The sequence below is a fragment of the Anabrus simplex genome, chromosome 10, assembly GCF_040414725.1.
Source record: "Anabrus simplex isolate iqAnaSimp1 chromosome 10, ASM4041472v1, whole genome shotgun sequence".
Classification (NCBI taxonomy): domain Eukaryota; kingdom Metazoa; phylum Arthropoda; class Insecta; order Orthoptera; family Tettigoniidae; genus Anabrus; species Anabrus simplex.
Window position 1 is genome coordinate 26,652 of NC_090274.1, and position 20,637 is coordinate 47,288.

At 42.8% G+C, this 20,637-nt stretch overlaps 1 protein-coding gene across 1 annotated transcript in view; it reads right to left on the minus strand.

Moving 5' to 3' along the window:
- Nucleotides 1-2,492: 2,492 nt before the first annotated feature.
- LOC136882225 (potassium channel subfamily K member 18) overlaps nucleotides 2,493-20,637 on the minus strand; it is a gene marked incomplete at its 3' end in the record, with an annotated part of 431,619 nt that continues 413,474 nt past the window's right edge. Inside the window, exon 3 of the mRNA XM_068229491.1 lies at nucleotides 2,493-2,811. Within this exon, the coding sequence (XP_068085592.1) occupies nucleotides 2,493-2,811 (319 nt within the window). The remainder of the gene's footprint in view (nucleotides 2,812-20,637) is intronic.

Here is a 20,637-nt window from a genome sequence, read left to right on the forward strand (position 1 = left end):
CACAACCACGTGGAAGGCCTTTAAAGCGGTGGACTGACAATATCAAGGCCGACATGCACAGCTGAGGATGTCAGCAATAGGACAAAATGGAGGAGATGTAGCAAAAGAGCGGATCCCATACTTTGGGATAAACGCTAGGAAAGAGAGAATGTGGGAATTTCGTTACTACAGGCAATTGGAAGAGATGGAAAAGATAAAATCCAGACTTCTCAAAAGAAATGAAATGGCATATGGCTTTTAGTGTCCGAGGACAAGTTAGGCTCGCTGGGTGCAGGTCTTTTGATTTGACGCTCGTAGGCGACCTGCGCTTGGTGATGAGGATAAAATGATGATAAAGACGACACACACACCCAGCCCCGTGCCATTGAAATAAACCAATGGTAGTTAAAATTCCCGACCTTGCCGGGAATCGAACCCGGGACCCCTGTAACCAAGGAACAACACCCTAACTATTTAGCCATGAAGCCGGACTTCTCAAAAGAGCCCTCGGAGTATCGAAGACAACCAAATTCAGACCAGTATACAAGCTTGCAAGAGAAACGTAGTCTATCTAACAGAAGATCTACGGATAACTCTACTGCTACCGACAAGCTGCTCCAAGATCTACAGAATAAAAGACGAGGCATACACAACAAATGCGATGCTAGACAGAAGATGAACATAGCCCACTCTGCGAAATGCTACAAGTCGTGACCATCCTTGCAGTTCGTGGTTTCCACCATAGTATCTGCTCCCGAAAAGTGGTGCATGAGTCGGATGAAAATAGCATGTGTGAACTACCGGTATGTAACAATGTATGCGGAATATATCATTATTCCCATGCAGCGGTTTACGCTGGTGGTAACATTCTCTCTGCCATATTGAAGATCCACCCTCGACACTGTTGACCTTAGAAAGCTCAATTCGCGAGTAATCTCCGCAATGCGCCGTGCGCCGACGATCATCCCGCGTTAAATCGCGACGTGTTGCCATCTTCACGGCACTGGTGTCTGTGACAGACTGCTCAGCTACGTCGCAGGGGTCATACACCGCACATTTCCTAATGGGACACCCCTTCGAATGCTTTTGGCCACTCAGTATACATCCGATGACGTCTCCAAAATTATTCATATGGATATGAGACTTTTCTATTTCCATTGGAGATTGGTTAAATACAGTAGATTCCTCTGCCGCAATTCCGCGAAAAACAGCGTCCTTTCATCAGGGGCGGTGCTTATAGCCTAGGTTGGTGTCGGGAATGTCATTTGACCGTAAAACAGGACCAAGTTCACAGATACGACGCAGTTCGTAACCACGATCCTACCAAAGTTTTGGAAAAGGGCCAGAAGAAGATACAACCGCCCAGTAGAATTCTGCTTTCAATACCGGAGGTCGTATGGATTATTATCATTTTTTAACGATGTATCAGATCGGATTTTCGGTGACGGGAAAGGGTACTACTAAGAAGGAAGCATGCCTGGTGTGAAAATGAGAAACCGTGCGAAACCATCTTTAGGAATGTCGACAGTGGTGTTCGAACCTACATCTCCTCAACGCAAGCTCACAGCTCACGCCTCGTAAATTATTATTATCGCTCAGTATAATTCTTCGTGTGGGTTTGGCGCAATTTCACGGGCTTATGCTCTTTATATGTGTCTGTAACACCCCGTCCGTGAGCCACAGGAATTAAACATCCGCGACCCCATCGAGAATCAAACCCAGGACCTTCTGAACCAAAGGCCACAACTTTGACCATTCTGACCAGTATTATTATTATTATTTTCCGTTTCGGCCATCTCTGAGCCACGCCTGACCATCCATACATTCTGTTTTCACCCTTTCTGCCGCAACACTCAGCCAGTCTCTTTTCATCCTTTCCCCTACTTCCTTCTCCTGTTCTTCAGTGTGGGATATTTCTTTTATCATCGGCTCCTCCTCTGTCTCCTGCAAATCTCTGAACTTCTTGACTAGTTGTGTAAATCGATCCCTGTCCTGTATGACTTCTCTCTCCACCGTTCTGTCTTCCTCTTCCTGAAGAATTCCAAGATTCCTTTCGGCACCCTCAGTATGTGTACCGTTCTCTTCCGCCCCCAATTCAACCATTCCTTTCGTCTTCTAGTACAATGTTTTGTTACGTCCCCCATGTCTTTTTGGGCACATAATTTTTCTGGGCGTTTTTCTTTCTCTCTTTGCGTTGTCTTCGAATCCACCTTACCCAATCATGCCCAACGTTTCTGCTGTGTGCGAGCATTCGAATTATAATTAATAAATTAAAAATCCATTCTGTGTATTACTTGTGTATTTCTGCCAGTATCTACAAACTGCTACCCTTCATGGACACAGAAATAAAATGTACAAAATAAAGCGATAGTTCACTCTTTGTATATTATTTTTTAAGCTTTACTAACAATATTTGTATTTCAATTCCCATTACTAAAATGCAGGACGAGGGATTATAAATATTAACAATATGACAGTCAGGTCGGAGAAAAGGGAGTGGCCTGTTACCCCACCTGGAATGCAGGCGAGCTGACCGGGCTGGTACAATGGACGCCAAGTGATCTCCTGTCGAACTGGCGGCGGTGTGGTGGTGGGGCGGCTGCTGAGGAGCTGCTGTGGACGTGCTGCGGGGGCGGTGGTGTTGCTGTGGTGGCGGTGGCGGCCGACCACACTGTGCCATGCAGCAAGCGTGAGAGTAGGCGAACTGAAAGGTGTCCGCTAGCAGAGATCCCAGGTTAGACAGGCATAGCAGCATCAGGGGAACCCCCACGAGAGCATACAGCATGGTCACCAGCTTGCCTTCCGGAGTCTTGGGGGCGAGATTCCCGTAACCTGCCAACAGACAGCCATCGTGTTCATTAAGCGATAATAATATAGCCAGTTACAGTCCTAGTGATATTTTACAAAATTCTCACAAAAGCTCTGCAGATTAGGGCAGAACAACAACTGGGAGAGTAACAAGGAGCTATTTTGTACCGAGTAAAACATGAATCTAAATCTATCCTCTCATATCTAAACTAACGAACAAGAAATTTGTGGTGAACTTCGTCGACTTCAAGAAGGCCTACGACTCGATCGATAGAATCACTCTTATTCAAGCCCTAAAGAAATTTGCCTTGGATAACAAAACCAGGGCAATCACCAAACGATCCCTAGCTAACACAACCTCCAGAGCTGAGTTCAGAGGAGAAATTTCAGGTTGCGTTCGAAATAAAGACAGGAGTTAGGCAGGGAGATGGACTCTCGTCTGTGCGCTACAAATTGCGTCCTTGAGTCGTCCGCGAGTGACGCAATGAAATTAAGAACGATGAGCTCCAAAATTGTGCCGGAATATGAATCTGTCAATTGGTTGTCTACCTTTTGCAGATGATCTAACAATCTTCTGTGATTAGACATGGCTATACCACCTCAAGGATCTATTTGGAGAAAGCGCAGTTCATAACTAACATCAAACCAGAGAGCTAAAAGTAAACCATGGGGCAATCAAATGGACAGATACGTTTAAATGTCTTGGTGAGTGGATAGAAGCAAACATCTCTGAAAAGGAAACTTTGGCGTCGCGCATGCATGAAAGAGAAACAGCTTATCAACTGACCTAAAGACGTTTACAACAAAATGTCCATACCCTTGAAAGCAGAACTGTCATAAGACCACAGCGGAATGCCTTGATATGAACGAGAATTGCCTAGAAAAACTGGAAAATGTCCAGAAGATCTCTGATTTGCGGAGAAGAAGAATTGCATTTTATGGCCACTTGCAGAGAATGAAACCCATTATACAACCAGATCTTTACGTATTTTAAAGAGCCAATTTGGTTCAAGGAGGTGAAATGAGACCTACAAGAGATGGGGATACCCACTCAGGGAGAATGTACAGTAAAAGGCCACCAGAGTTTTCAAGGAAGGCCAAAGTTGAAGACGTGGACGGGGGGAATATTTTTTCACAATTTGTTTGATGATGATGATGATGATGATGATGATTGTTGTTTAAAGGGACTTAACAGCTTGGTCATCGGCCCCTAATGGTACGAGGTGGACGAAACGGAAATTAAAACTTCAAAATGTATCCACGGACTAGAATGTATGATGAAAAAATGATCGTGAAACTAAACAATCACTGGATCCAATTCACACTGTCTTAAGTCTTGCGATGATACTCATTATCTAAAGGGGTCCAAAATTCAGGTCACCGGCCCCTCACAGTGGTAAAGCAGAACCATGGTGTTCCTCCTACAGTGGTACTAATCACAGGTAACGTAGACTCATGGTGGTACTAATCACACGTAACACAAACCTATGGTATTTCGCACTCATAAGCGACGCAGACCCGTGGTGTTCCTCACATACTGGGACTAATCACGGGCGCCGGTATTCCGATGGTGTTCCTCACAAAGTGGATCTAATTATAGGCCACGTATACTCATGGTGTTGCTCACATATGCAACGGTGTATCGCACATTATGGCAACGCCCACAGGCAACACAAGCCCATGGTGTTGCTCACATAATGGCACTGCTAATCTCAGGCAACGCAGACCCATGGTTTTACTCAGGGAGTGGTTGTGATCACGGACGCCACTCAGTGGCACTAATCACAGGCTGTGGCGTTTCTCATAAAGTGGTACTACTCGTAGGTAACGCACACACTAGTAGTGCTCCTCTGTAACGTAGACTCACAAGTATTCTCATGGTTCTAATTTCATCATCCCTTGATCGTCCCTTTTAGTCGCCTCTTACGACAGGCAGCGGTACCATGCGTGCAATCTTCGTCTGCGTCCCCCACCCACGGAGGGTAGAGAGAGAGAGAACGGATCCGACACTTCGAAAAATGAAGTACCAGACAAAGAAAGACAAGGGCCACGAAGGGTATGACAATGAAAAATTCGCTAGGCCTCGAGTGCTCGGAAAAGAATAAGAGTTGACCAAGAGAGGTCGGACAGGAGCCTGGCATAAGTAAGTGGAAGCAATGCTATGACACAGCCAACGCACGCTCCCAAGTTGAGAGCCCCTAGCGCCTCTTACGACAGGCAGGGGATACTGTGGGCGTAACCCATAGGGGGTCACAGGTCTTACGGGAGAGGCAAGGAAGCGGCCGTACAGTCATGATCTCCCTATCTGTTGTTTTCCAAGCCTTTTCTTAAATGATTGCAAAGAAACTGGAAATGTATTGAACATCTCCCTTGGTAAGTTATTCCAATCTCTAACTCCTCTTCCTATAAATGAATATTTGCCCCAATTTGTCCTCTTGAATTCCAACTTTATCTTCATATTGTGATCTTTCCTACTTTTAAAGACGCCACTCAAACTTATTCGTGTACTAATGTCATTCCACGCCATCTCTCCACTGACAGCTCGGAACATACCACTTAGTCGAGCAGCTCGTCTTCTTTCTCCAAATTCTTCCCAGCCCAAACATTGCAACATTTTTGTAAATCGAGCTGCTTTTCTTTGGATTTTTTCAATTCTTGAACCAGGTAATCCTGATGAGGGTCCCATACACTGGAGCCATACTCTAGTTGGGGTCTTACCAGAGACTTATATGCCCTCTCCTTTACATCCTTACTACAACCCCTAAACACCCTCATAACCATGTGCAGAGATCTGTACCCTTTATTTACAATCCCATTTATGTGATTACTCCAATGAAGATCTTTCCTTATATTAACACCTAAATACTTACAATGATCCCCAAAAGAAACTTTCACCCCATCAACGCAGTAATTAAAACTGAGAGGACTTTTCCTATTTGTGAAACTCACAACCTGACTTTTAACCCCGTTTATCATCATACCATTGCCTGCTGTCCATCTCACAACATTATCGAGGTCATTTTGCAGTTGCTAACAATCTTGTAACTTATTTATTACTCTATAGAGAATAACGTCATATGCAAAAAGCCACAGCATTTGCCTGGTGTGAAAATGGGAAACCATCATCAGGGCTGCCGACAGTGGGGCTCGAAGCGGCTATCTCCCGGATGCAAACCTCACAGCTGCGCGCCCCTAACTCGCAACACCGGCAAGGAATGAAGGAGCACTGCTGTGCTAAGGCCTCATGGGATCAGTCTGTGCGCTTCAACATATCACCTTGTAACAAGACTAAATACAAAGAATTGTCTGTGCTAACAATGTGGTGCGCATCGTCACTGTTCAAACAGTCTTGAAACAATATTGCATTAAATACAACATTTAGCAGTAAGAGAAAGCAACCGTCACACAAACATGAATAACTTATTCACGAGCTCACTCGAATGTTTCGAACGGGACAAACGGGTCAATATTTCACACATTCTGCTGGTTAGCGAAGGCAACACAACAGCTCTACTCAAGAATGGTTGATACGAAAACTGGAAAAGATCCAAAGAAAAGCCGCACGATTTGTTCTGGATGATTTCGGACGAAGGAGTAGTGGTACTAAAACATTGCAAACTTAGAGCTAGAAGACTTGACAGTTTCGAGCTGTCAGTGGAGAGTTGGCGTGACTGGAGCTTTCAAAAGATGAAGTTGGACAAATTGGGGCAAGAATTATTTCATCAATCAATCAATCAATCAATCAATCAATCAATCAATCAATCAATCAATCAATCAATCAATCAATCAATCAATCAATCAATCAATCAATCAATCAATCAATCAATCAATCAATCAATCAATCAATCAATCAATCAATCAATCAATCAATCAATCAATCAATCCATCCAGTTTCAAATGATCACCATTTACGGCAGTCGCCCAGGTGACAGACACATTCAGAGACTTGGAAATTCATCGACCATTCCCCTTGATAGGCCTACGTTATTCCAATTCTTTGTTCTTCGTCATATAAACAAATATTTGCCCCGATTTTTTCTCTTAAATTCCAACTTTATCTTCATAATGTGATCTCTCCTACTTTTAAAAACACGACTCAAACTCAACTGACAGCTCGGGACACACCGCATAGTCGAGCGTCTCGTCTCCTTACCCAGCCCAAAGTTTGCAACACTACTCCTTTGTCCGAAATCACCCAGAGCAGATCGTGCTGTTTTCTTTTGTATTCCTTCTAGTCCTCTTATCGGGTAGTCCTTACATCCTTACTACAACCAGGAAACCTTTCTATTAACACCACCCCATTAGCACAAGAGTGGTTGCAAGGCGATTCGTTAATTAAATTCAAGTAAACAAAGTCTATTTATCTTAGAAGCAGTCGTCAACCTTACCTTTACCATCATAGCAAGAAGAACCATCTGAATCTTTTGTTCAAAATAGAATTAAAAATGCATTTTGACGGTTCTTAGCCACCTTTTCTCTTTTGAATATTATAATGCCAACTAAGCCACTATCAAGTTTGTGGTTAAATTTCCGTTGACTATTCGCGAAAGAACATTGCGTGGCTCGGACGATGTCACAAGTAATAAATAAGTGTTGTCAACGTCGGCGAATTTAGACGCGGTACGGCACAGAGAATGGAAAAATTGACACTAATTTATTCCCCATTTTTAGACAAGAACATTGGTTTTTTCGTCAAAGAAAATAATGCACGCAATTCTTGACCCTAATATAAGCTCACTGTTTCAGAAATTGAATTCCATGTTGCAATTCCTACGGACTGTCTATTCTACTTCTGTTAATAAGTGTAAGGAGAAGGCAAAATCAGTGTCTGGTCGGAAGAATTAATTTGCAAGTAAATGCGAATGCGATTCGTTAATTGAGATGAAGTAAACAGTGCTTAGGCTAAAGTGTATTTGTCTTAGAAGCACCAGGGAGAAAGTTATTACCGTCAAGCTTACATCTGGTGATGATTGTTGTTTAAAGGGGCCTAACATCTAGGTCATCGGCCCCTAATGGGACGAAATGTAAGGACAATTAAAAATCCATAATCCTTCACTGACCAAAATTCAAAACGTGAGGACGAAGAATGAATGGGTGAATATGAATTTGAAACGATCAGTGGATCCGACCCGCAATGCCCCACATTCCCAGAAACTAGCATTAAACAGTAGTATTACTGACCATGGGACTGCTTCTAAAGCACAGTCCTGAATCGATGATGCTTGTAGTCTAAACGGGTCCAAAATCCAGGTCATCGGCCCCTCATAATGATACTTGTCGCTAGGAAAGTAGAACCATGGTATTTGTGATGTTGCGGTACTAATCGAAAGTAGCGCAGACTCCCGGTATTCCACACATTATGGTACCACTCACAGGTAATGTAATGCGCACATGTAACACAGACCTATGGTGTTTCGCATATTGTGTCGCTATTTACAGGCAACGCAAACCTATGGTGTTGTTCACATAAGTGTACCAACCAAAGGGACTCTAACTATCCCGTGGTGTTCCTGACAGAGTGGGTAGTAATCATAGGCAAGCCAGAACCATGGTGTCGCTCATATAGTGCTACGAAGCACAGGTACTGTAAAATGCATCCTGAGCACACACTGTCACTACTAATCACAGGGGGGACTGTGTAACCAACATAGTGGTACTACACGCAAGTAAAAGCGTCCCATGGTGTTCCCGGCGTAATGGTACTAATTAAAAGTAGCATCATGTTTTTAATTTGATCATCCATTGGTCGCCTCTTTTGACAGGCAGGGTATACCGTGGGTGTATTCTTCATCTGTATCCCCCACCCACAGGGGGTTGTGTGTTTGGTCCGCGAGAGGTATTTTATTTTCCTCAAGTCCGCCAGCAATCCGGTTAGGACCCGCCTATCCACCACCAGGGACGCGCCACGTGGGAGTATCACCTCTCCCCCTGCTACGCCAGCGTAGAAGGTTCGTGGCTTACATCTGTAACTTACTAGGTGTTTGTATATTGATACCTAACAAACAGTGTAGCTCTTTCTCTTAGAAACCCCTTGATGCCTTGGAAAATCAGAGTTTGAACAGCATTCGCTCATGGTCCGAAGTTTTTGGGTTCCATTCCGGGAGAGTTATTCAGCACATGCAAACATATCTTAACTGCTACCATGTCAAACACTTCGTTGCGACCACGTGGGAACCACTGTAGTCGAGTTCCACAACACAATAGACCTTGGTTGCTGACACCATACGGTTGTTTAATTTTCTCAGAGGTCCCCAATTATGCGAGAATGCTTATGAAAATGAGGGTTATTGCAGTAGCCGAAGAGCGGTTGAATGAGTGCGAACATTTCTAGAAAACAGAACTCTGAGAATTGGAGCAGCTTGATTTATTGTGGGTGATTTCCGATAAAAGAGTAGCGTTACGAAAAGTCTGGGCTGGAGATGAGCTGTCAGTGGAGATATTAGTAGGAAGGATCATGGAAATCAAGAGGGAAAATGCGGTGAATTTCATTTATAGGAAGACGAACGAGGGAATGAAATTATTTATGAAGCGAAATGTTCCATGAATTTAAGGTATTGGAAATCATTTAAGAAACAATTGACAGGGAATCTGCCACCTGGACGACAGTCGTAAAGATATATATTTTTGCTAATAATAATAATAATAATAATAATAATAATAATAATAATAATAATAATAATAATAATGGCGTGTGGAGCTGACGCCTTGCTCTACCTGCGTGCCTATGAGGATGGGTCCCTACCTACCATGAATTCTATTGATGAAGACGGGACACATTCATCCCTCGGAATTAACCAATGGTGGTTAAAATCTTCAACCCAGCTGGGAATCGAACCCGGGATCCTTTGAACCAAAGGCCACTACACTACCTATTTAGCCATGGAGCGGGTCACGGGCTCAGAAGGCCAGCGCTCTACCGTCTGAGCTACTCAGCGCTGGATAACAAAAAGCAAAATAAAAACTGTGATTATTATTATTATTATTATTATTATTATTATTATTATTATTATTATTATTATTATTATTATTTTACAAGTTACTTTACGTCGCACCGACACAGGCAGTTCTTATGACGACGATGGGCAGGAAAGGGCTAGGAGTGGGAAAGAAGCGGCCGTGACTTTAACTGAGATACAGCCCCAGCATTTGCCTGGTGAGCAAATGGGAAACCACGGAAAACCATCATCTGGGCTGCCGACAGTGGGGTTCGAACCCTCTATCTCCCGTCCGACTCGTTGGCTGAATGGTCAGCGTACTGGCCTTCGGTTCAGAGGGTCCCGGGTTCGATTCCCGGCCGGGTCGGGGATTTTAACCTTAATTGGTTAATTCCAATGGCACGGGGGCTGGGTGTATGTGTTGTCTTCATCATCATTTCATCCTCATCACGACGCGCAGGTCACCTACGGGTGTTAAATAGAAAGACCTGCACCTGGCGAGCCGAACCCTTCCTGGGATATCCCGGCACTAAAAGCCATACGACATTTCATTTCCTCTATCTCCCGAATACCGGATACTGGCCGAATCTTTAGGCAGAATGCAAACTTCCTGGAGCTATGAGTTTGCAGGCATCAGAGCTCTGACTCTCGCTACGTTACGGAAGAGCGACATTCTAACATGTTACTGCCTCAATCATCATCATGCTGCCACATTGCCTTCTGTTCCGTCCTCTTTAATTCTCCCGCCGCCAACTCCAATAACAGCGGTGGATCTCAGTTTTTCTTCTCGTAACCTTTTGGTTCGCTGACACTCAACTTTGCTCCCAGGAAGTTCAACTCATTTGTCTTGCCAGCTCTTTCCTTTTGAAAACAGATTTCTAAGATGTTAGCTCTTGTCTCGCTTGCTGCTACGCGGACCATGTTTCCACGTCAGGGTCGCTTTCCATTTTCATTTAAAAAGAAAACGAAGGGAATGGAATTGAATAACACGCCCATAGCAGAGTGGGCTGAGATCTTCCAATTCAACTCCAAATTGTACAGGGATGATAAGTTCATAGAGCATGTTTTCTTGTATATATAAATGATATCAGTAAAAAAGTGGAGTCAGAGACAAGGCTGATGATGTTATTCTGTATAGAGGAATAAATAAGTTACAAGATTATGAGCAACTACAAAAAGACCTCGACAATGTTGTGAGGTGGACAGCAAGCAATGGTATGATGATAAACGGTTCTGAGTTTCACAAATAGGAAAAGTTCTCTCGGTTTTAATTGCTGCGTTGATGGGGTGAAAGTTCCCTTTGGGGATCACTGTAAGTACCTAGGTGTTAATAAAGGAAAGATCTTCATTGGGGTACTCGCATAAATGGGATTGTAAATAAAGGGTACAGAGCTTTGCCTATTTTTAAGAAGGGTGTGAACACTGAAAATAATAATATCTCTGCACATGGTTATGAGGGTATTTGGGGGTTGTAGTAAGGATATAAAGGAGAGGACATGTAAGTCTCTGGTAAGACCCCAATTACAACATGGTTTCAGTGTATCGGACCCTCACCAGGATTACTTGATTCAAGAACTGGAAAAAAATCCAAAGAAAAGCAACACGGTTTGTTCTGGGTGATGTCCGAAAAAAAGTAGTTACCTAAATGTTGTAAAGTTTGGGCTGGGAAGACTTGGGAGAAAGGAGACGAACTGCTCCAGTAAGTGGTATGTTTCGAGCTATCACTAGAGAGATGGCGTGGAATGACATTAGTAGACGAATAAGTGTGCCTAGTGTAAAAGTAGGGGAGATCAAAATACCAAGATAAAGTTGGAATTCAAGAGGACAAACTGAGGCAAATATTCGTTTGTAGGAAGAGGAGTTAGGGATTGGAATAATTTATCAAGGAGATGTTCAGTAAATTTCCAAATTCTTTGCAATCATTTAAGAAAAGACTAGGTAGAAAACAGAGAGGGAATCTGTCATCTGAGCGACTGCCCCACATGCAGGTCAATGTTGATACTGCATGAATACAGGGTGGCGTTAAAAATATTTCATAGATATTTTTTTGGTTGCGCAGACCCGAGATGTCTTTTATGGGGCAATACTATGGTAGAAGTTACGCAGCCACGTAAAGTGATGAGTGAGATGTTTCGAAACGAGTGACGTAAAGTTACCACTTTATTGGCTCTTGTGTACAATATTTTATTTTACTCTACGGTGCATTTACTTATTAAATTAATCAATTTAATTAATTATACATAATTTTTATTCGTCGCGAAACAAATCTTGCATGTTTGATCTATGCATTGACATTTTCTTGTTCGAGTCTTGCTATGAACGGTGTACTTGGAGTTATGTTGTAATAAATCATGAACATTTATGTTTTTGAAGCAGTCAATAGTCCAGTAAGTTGCCTACGATTGTCCTGGATTATTGATGGTAACACAAACTTTATGATATACTTTGGTATTTCTTCTCGTTATGGCCAAAAAATATAACAAACGTTATCTCCAAGTGTTCAGAGAAACATACATTTCCGTTAAATTTACCGTCTGATAAAAGAAACTACCGTATTTCCTCGCGCAATTAACTCCCTTGCACACTTTACGAATCCCAATATTTTTGGGTATAAAGTGGAGAAAAAGAAATGTTCACATATTTGACGCACCCACTTCGTCGAAGATCCATCAAGCAGCTCCGGATGCGTTTGGAAATACTCAAGTAGCAGCCTTGCTATTGCGAAAGCGGGCATTCCAAATACAGGGAAACATGCTGTTTTTAGCCGGGAAAAAATCCCACTGCACTCGTTCAGTCCAGAAGTGACGAGTGACGCTCTATTCCAGTCTGATACAAACATATTTTACGAGTGTTTTGGCTACGGGGCATTCTGTGATCACAAAATTGTTTGTGATGATGATGATGATGATGCTTGTTGTTTAAAGGAGCCTAACATCGAGGTCATCGACCCCTAATGGTGCGAAATGAAATAACAAAAAATTCAAATTCATCCACTGACCAAAATAAAATAAAAAATGTCATTTAGAATAAATGGATGGACATGAACCCTACAAAAAATAAAAACAAACAAAGAAACAAAGAAACAAACAAACAAACAAAAACAGTGGATCAGACTCAAAAAGAAGGTAGTTAATTAGAGTATTACTGACGAAGGGACCATTTATAAAGCACAATGATGCTTGATGGCTGAAGGGGTGCTAAATTCACGTCTAAGGCCCCACAGAATGGTACATGTCGCGAGTAAAGTAGAACCATGGTATTTGTCATGTTGGGGTACTGATCAAAAGTAGCGAAGACTCACGGTGTTCCACACAAGATGGTACTACTCACAAGTATTGCAATTTGTACAGGGAACACAGACCTATGGTGTTTCGCACACAATGGCGCCACTCATAGCCAACGCAAACCGGTAAGGTTCCTCACCTAGGTGTACTAGTCACGGGCGTCGGTATTCCCGTAGTGTTCCTCACATAGTGGGTACCAATCACAGGCAACGCTCATATAGCGGTACAACTCGCAGGCTACGCCCAGACCCGCGGTGTTGCTCACATGGGTACAACGCACAGGTAATGGAATCCACCAGGCCAGGCTTTTTACTGTAACTAATCACAAACCTATTTCGTACCAATTTAGTGATACTACTCGCAAGTACATACAACCCATGGTGTTCCCCGCATGATGGTACGAATCAAGAGTAGGTTCATGGTTCTAATTCGATCATCCCTTGGTCGCCCCTTGTAGTCGCCTCTTACGACAGGCAGGGGATACCACGGGTGTATTCTACATGTGCGTCCCCTACCCGCAGGAAGTAGTGTGTTTGGTCCGCGAGAGGTATTTTATTTCCCTCAAGTCCGTCGGCAAGCCGGTTAGGAGCCCCCTATCCGCCACGTGGGAGTATCACCTCTCCCCCTGCTACGCCAGCGTAGTAGGTTCATGGAAAATTGTTTGCCAGTCCACAGTATTCGAGTAATACTGCATCATACAAACTCGCGGTGATCACACGGGAACAGGGCAGCGGGCAGCAAGTATTCAATGTCCACATGGAACGTGCACTTCAAGCGGCCAGCAAGTGTCGCGAAGCATTTCGCGGGCCAAAAAGCGGCAAGTTTTCGCAAGTAGAGGAGAATCTGCTTAGATATATGATTTTGTTACACAACGTTGGATAAGTCGTTTCACACGAAATGCTGTATTTTAAAGAATGAGAATTAGCCGCTGCACGTGGAATCAGTGTCTCGGATTTGAAGGTTAGCCGAGGCTTAATTTATTTTATGAAGAGAAATGGACTTTCTCATCGACGAAGAATAACGTTATGCCAAAAAATGACGAATAGTTTCAACCATTTTCATCGCTTTGTGTTTGTGAAGGAATATTTGATCTCCCAAATAGGAACCGCAGGTCAGACGCCAAACAGTTTCCATATGCCACAAAGTCGAACAGTCGATAAGAAAGGAACATCGAGTGTTATCGTACGCGCTACAGGAAGCGAAAAACAACGATGTACTTTAATGCTTGCCGTAACAGCTGATGGCAGAAAGCGTGCACCTTATGTTGTTCTAAAACGAAAAACAATGCTTAAAGCAAAATTTCCGCGAGTGATCCACGTTCGTATTCAAGGAAAAGGTTGGATGGACAAGTCACTCGTACAAGATTGAATACGAACGGTTTGGGGAAATATAGCAGGGTTCCCTCCTTCGATGCGCGGCCCTTCTCTTGTTGGAGAGATTTTTTGCCGGTAGGTCATTGTTATGACATTACATGAATAATAATAATAATAATATAATTTAATACAGCCAATGGCCAAGAGGTAAATACAATATCGTACATTCACTACCCTCCCGAAGATGGCACCGATCGCATTGTTTCCTGCACAATTTGCAAATACAGTCATTAGTAGGGTCGTGATGTCTTGTCGCATATTTTATGATGGAATCCATGCACAGCGAATCGCGTCATGATATGTCGGAAGTCGTAATTTGGACGTTGCCATTCTTGAGTCATCATAGCATCCGTAGTGTAAAATGTGCTCCATATGTCGTGTAGTTCTTTTAACGCACTCTGATACACAGATGTAGAATGTAATAGCATTCATTCTCGAAGATCCTCTATAAAGAACCTTTCTCTCACCAGCTCACATACCAACCGTGAGCGGGGAAATTTAGATACGCTGAATACTGTTTTCTTAAGATAAATTGCCTTGATCTTTTCCAATTCCAGAATATTTCTGCCATATCAGATGTAATCCGTAACTCACAACAGGAGAGATCTTCACTCTGAATAGCTTTATCGCTGTATCCACTGACAGGTTCCTTATGTGTAAGATGCCGTGCATTGCAGTGGCGACCTTGTCCCTGTAGTCTGTAGCGTCACTCCCTGGTATTTAAAGGATGCGACCGTCGTTAATCTTTCGTTTTTATAATAAATTGTGTCATGTGATGCAATTTCTCCCCCTCGTCTGAATGTCATAACTACTGTCTTATTTGCATTCAGCTGTAGGTCATTTCTGCCGGTCCATTGCAGAAGGCTGCTTGCAGATCTGCAATCGCCATGCCATCCGCGTAAACATATATTTTTACATTACTGGTATTTACTGTCGTTAATGCGTCCATGTTAAACAGGACCGGCCTGAAGCCCTCCTGTCGTTTGCTCTATTGGGATAGAGTTTGTCAGATTGTCATCAATCTGTATGTAGTTTTCTGCGACTATGTTTCGTATCAGTATTAAGAGAGATGCATCACTTTCAGAGACATGCTTCAGTCTTTCCAACACTAACATTCTATTGATTGAGTCAAAGGCCTTTGAAAAGTCTATGAAAGCTACATGTAATTTTCCTTTCGGGTTTCTCCTCGTTTCCTGTATGTCATCATGTAGACAACTGCTTGTAGAGTAGATCTTCCCTTGCGAAACCCAAATTGCTCTTCAGGTATTTTACAGTCCACGAGGTCAGTCAATCTATTTGTGATCAGCTTTGTCAGTATCTTGAAGGGAATGCATTCTAAAGCGATACCCGGATAAGCATTCCCCTTGTAAAACATTCTTAGAGTGGTGCACCTCCATCTTCAGGTTGTATTGTCAGCTTGTAATGGGAAGTCCAGTGTCGGTACTTCAAACCCACGTGTCTAACTTACCTGATCTACCCTATTTGACTTTTCAGAAAAAAATCACGTCGGAATTTTACGCCAAAGGACGATAACCGCAAATGAGTTGAACCGATTGTGTTTATATTTTATTTGATGTATCTTTCAAATGGAAATGAATTGTAATTAATTTTTAAATATCTGAATTCCTTGAATAATTTACGCATCCGAAGTTTTCGCCTGTATTTTTCGTCAAAAAGTGCGTTAATTACGCGAGAAAATACGGTATTACGCATTTAGGGTTACGTAGCGCAATCATATCTACGAAATGTCACTGTAATATTTGTCTTAAATGGGACATAATAGTTGCTTTTACACAAATAAAGTCTCAAATCTTGCTAAATTAAGAAATAGTACGAAATATTTTACTTGCAGAGAATAATATGGATACATACTTTACTACCTATTTTTTCTGCTCCGTTGCAGCGCTTCCATATGTGTCTAACACTTTCGTGTGTGATGTCTTACTTAGGTGTTTTCTTCATGTTCCTCATTCGTTTTGTGCCCTAACTAATTCATTACACGATATATCATGCTAGTAATATAGACAAAGAGAATGAGAATTCACAGGCATATCACTCCCATTCGTCGGTGCTAGCCCTGGACCTCAAGAAAGAAACAAAAGACGGCACGAGCAGACATAAGGGAGTCCTGTCTACAGCCCGTAAGCACGTTTACGTATTTCTCTAGATATTTCTGTAGTAACGTCAGTATTTATTAATTATCGCAGATTTTTTACTTCATGTGTGTAAAAGCAATTAAAAATATTGGGACAAATATTACAGTGACAGTTCGTAGATACATAAACTGCATTTAGTTGTGTGTGTCGTTGTGCCATGCATATTATTATTCCTTTGTAAGTGCCATAAATGAGAATTATTAGGTACATTTTTTGTAACCATTTTTATGTTCTTTTAGTTTAAGATTTTAAATTTAATTGTCAATTCGCATTATGACTGTAGATATGTCCTGACCTTATGCTCGACGCACATCTCATACCTACCAACTGTTGCCGAGTTTTGATACCGCTACCATGAACTCAGAAAATGAAGAGCGCAGGAGAACCGGTCTTAGTGTTTACTAAGCAAGCTTACGACCCTTGGTTATTACCCCGTAATAGGAGCACATTTTAAATTCTGGACTTTATTTTCTTGGAGATTTACGTGGCCGTTGGTATCCTCTCCACTTTAGTGCTCAGCGTCCAGGTCAACCGGCAGTCCGGCGCAGCATGAATTAACCAACAGCGTCAACCACGAACTCTCCATAAAGCGGCCGCACAAGGAGAATTACACTCAAAGCTGTGTTAAGTGGACTGGTTATGTTCATGTGAGCGCTCTCTACCTACCATTTTACGTATAGAGGATATGAGTGAACCGCTTCTGTGATGATGAAACGGCAAGTTGTTCAAAACTAGTTCAGCCTGTTGATGTACATTCATCCGAATAACAAAAGCCTGATCTTTTTAACGTATGATACATTTTAACGAAAGACCCATTTGATCAAAATGGACACACGGTTTGCAATATCGCGCATGCGCGTAGACTTTCTTAATCCCAGAAACCACTAACCATTGTTAAGTTAAGGAGAGGGGTACACTTTTGAAGATCAAAAACGCATTTTTTAATGTTTTAAAATGGATAACAGACTTCCCTCTTTTACTGGAGAAGTTGTTAAGATATCTACAGTATGATAGCTTCCAAGATACAATAATAATTATCTGTACGTTGCTCATGATTAAAAAAGAATGGTATTTCTGTACCGGTCGTGTCCACAGTTAGAAGGAATGGATGTTTCTTTACATCTTCCGTCATGTCTGTCTGTCTGTCTGTGCGTCTGTATGTATTATCCGCACACTTTATCTTGGTGCATTTACACCCTAGTGCTGAATCGGTCGAGCTCGGCGATCTTCGAGATTCGTACTGGCAACCTTTGAACCACAGACTATGAATCGCTTAAGCATCGTTGTGCGACATCTGGCGTACACTTTACGTACTACTACTGTTGTTGTTTACACAACAAAGCCAAAGTATAGAATTCATGCTAGGAACAAGATTCGCATCGAGAAATGTTATATATAATGTGTATGTGACATAGTTGTTGGCTTAAGATGATAACGGTTTAGAAATTTCATATCGATCGATCATATTCTCGATTCAATTCAGATTTCATTTCCATTCAGTTGGCAGCACTATCGGCTCCCTCCTTACTCCTCACCCCCGTACACAAATGCACCAAGATAAAGTGTGCGGATAATATGTACATGCGAGCACAGAAATGGTGTCCCGGTATAAACAAATCATGGTATACCCCCACCTCCACGCTTAACCCATTGCTGCAGGTAGACAGCCCACTACAAGACTGTTGTGACTGAAATGGGCACGGTGGTGGATGTATAGCAATACACGCACTGTGCCTTCAGCACTACCCGTTCACTCTCTCCCCTCTTTTTCGGTACAGGAGTGGCCTTCACTCCCTCACCTCCTTTCAGTACTGGAGTGGGGCAGTGTTGATTGTTTACGTCGGGACACCATTTCTGTGCTTGCATGTACGCGCATCATGAGTGAATGGATGAACAGAATTTAATGAAAATCGGGTTGCAAAGGCGCTACAATCTAGGGTAGTTTCAGGGACACTCTTTTTCTCCACACAACGTTTTCATCACAAAACTAAGTTTTTAAGCTACTGCAGTACAATTTTGCAGAACTGTGTATGTTCCATCCTTCAGTCTTACAAGCAAAAAAAGGACAGAAGGAATTACATAAATCAATCCAAAATAAATAAAGAAATACACAGCTGGGGTATTTATGCTGGAAACGCTCTCCGATGATTTACAGTGTATTGAAGAAGAATGTGCAAATTTCGGAATATCTTATCAATGCACATTTTCATTTGGATAAGACTTAGAGTTGCTAAATTTACGAAATAAGTAGAAGGATCGTTCAATGGTGCACCTCACTCTTTACCTTCAGAGTGTGATGTGACAGTGGGAACCTCCGTGGCTCAGGCTCTCACCTCTGGGTTCAGTGGTTCAAATCGTGGTCACGCGGAGGCGGGACAGGTGTTTTCCGGGTACTCCTGCTTTCCGTGTCATCCGACAACACTCTCTAGTATGATTTCATTTTTTCTGTCTATCATTTATCATTGCCCCAGAGGAGTGCGACAGGCAGAGTTCCTATCCTTGCCGCTAGATGGGAGCTTCATTCATTCTATTCCTGGCCCGGTTGAAACAGGCTGGGAATTTTTTCACTTGGATAATGGAATACATTGGTGGTAAAATCTACCATACACATAACGTCCTGCGTTATCAAGTACTTTCGCTATTCCACGCCACTGGTGTCGCGTTAAAGCCAAGTTAGAACATTTCCATCACGAAAAGTGCGTGCTTGGATACTGTTCGATAAAGAACGCAGGAACCCACTGGATGGGCGACCACGCACCCACACAAACTGCCTATAACCAACCAACTGGTAACACACACACACAGTCACACTCACCTGACTCACACTCATTACAGGCTGACAGAGAAGCGCGAAAAGCGCACCGGTATCGGCACGTCACGAACCATCTATCCACAGTGACCTCTACGTCCATAACCACAGCGAAGTCTGTCTTCATCAGTCTACTAGAATCTAGTCCTGTCCAACCTGTAAGCTCCTCAGCCAAGAGTGTTTCCTTCCACAGTGACCTCTACGTCCACAACCACAGCGAAGTCTGTCTACGTCAGTCTACTAGAATCTAGTCCTGTCCAACCTGTAAGCTCCTCAGCCAAGAGTGTTTCCTTCCACAGTGACCTCTACGTCCACAACCACAGCGAAGTCTGTCTACATCAGTCTACTAGAATCTAGTCCTGTCCAACCTGTAAGCTCCTCAGCCAAGAGTGTTTTCGTCCACAACCACAGCGAAGTCTATCTTCATCAGTCTACTAGAATCTAGTCCTGTCCAACCTGTAAGCTCCTCAGCCAAGAGTGTTTTCGTCCACAAGCACAGCGAAGTCTATCTTCATCAGTCTACTAGAATCTAGTCCTGTCCAACCTCTAAGCTCCTCAGCTAAGAGTGTTTTCGTCCACAGTGACCTCTACGTCCACAAGCACAGCGAAGATTGTCTTCATCAGTCTACTAGAATCTAGTCCTGTCCAACCTGTAAGCTCCTCAGCCAAGAGTGTTTTCGTCCACAGTGACCTCTACGTCCACAACCACAGCGAAGTCTGTCTTCATCAGTCAGTCTACTAGAATCAAGTCCTGTCCAACCTCTAAGCTCCTCAGCCAAGAGTGTTTTCGTCCACAGTGACCTCTACGTCCACAAGCACAGCGAAGTCTGTCTACATCAGTCTACTAGAATCTAGTCCTGTCCAACCTGTAAGCTCCTCAGCCACGAGTGTTTCCTTCCACAGTGACCTCTACGTCCACAAGCACAGCGAAGTCTGTCCTCATCAGTCAGTCTACTAGAATCTAGTCCTGTCCAAGCCAATAAATAATTAATGAGTTATGGGCGCAAGTCAACAACTCGTCCCACCAAGTACCATCAAGACGTTGAACGAAGAAAGTGAGCAAAAACTTCACACAAAAGTGTTACATGAACAAAAGACATACTGAAGCGTTGTGACTTGACTCCTAATGCAGCAAAGTATGTACGTACCGCTAATTTTACTGTTGATCTGCATAAAACCAATTATTATCTTCCATTTAGGGCAAAAGTTATAATGCGATTTCATCGATACAATTCGTTCATACGCGAAGTGGATTTCTTCTAGGCCGGTATCGATACTTTGAACAAATGTGAC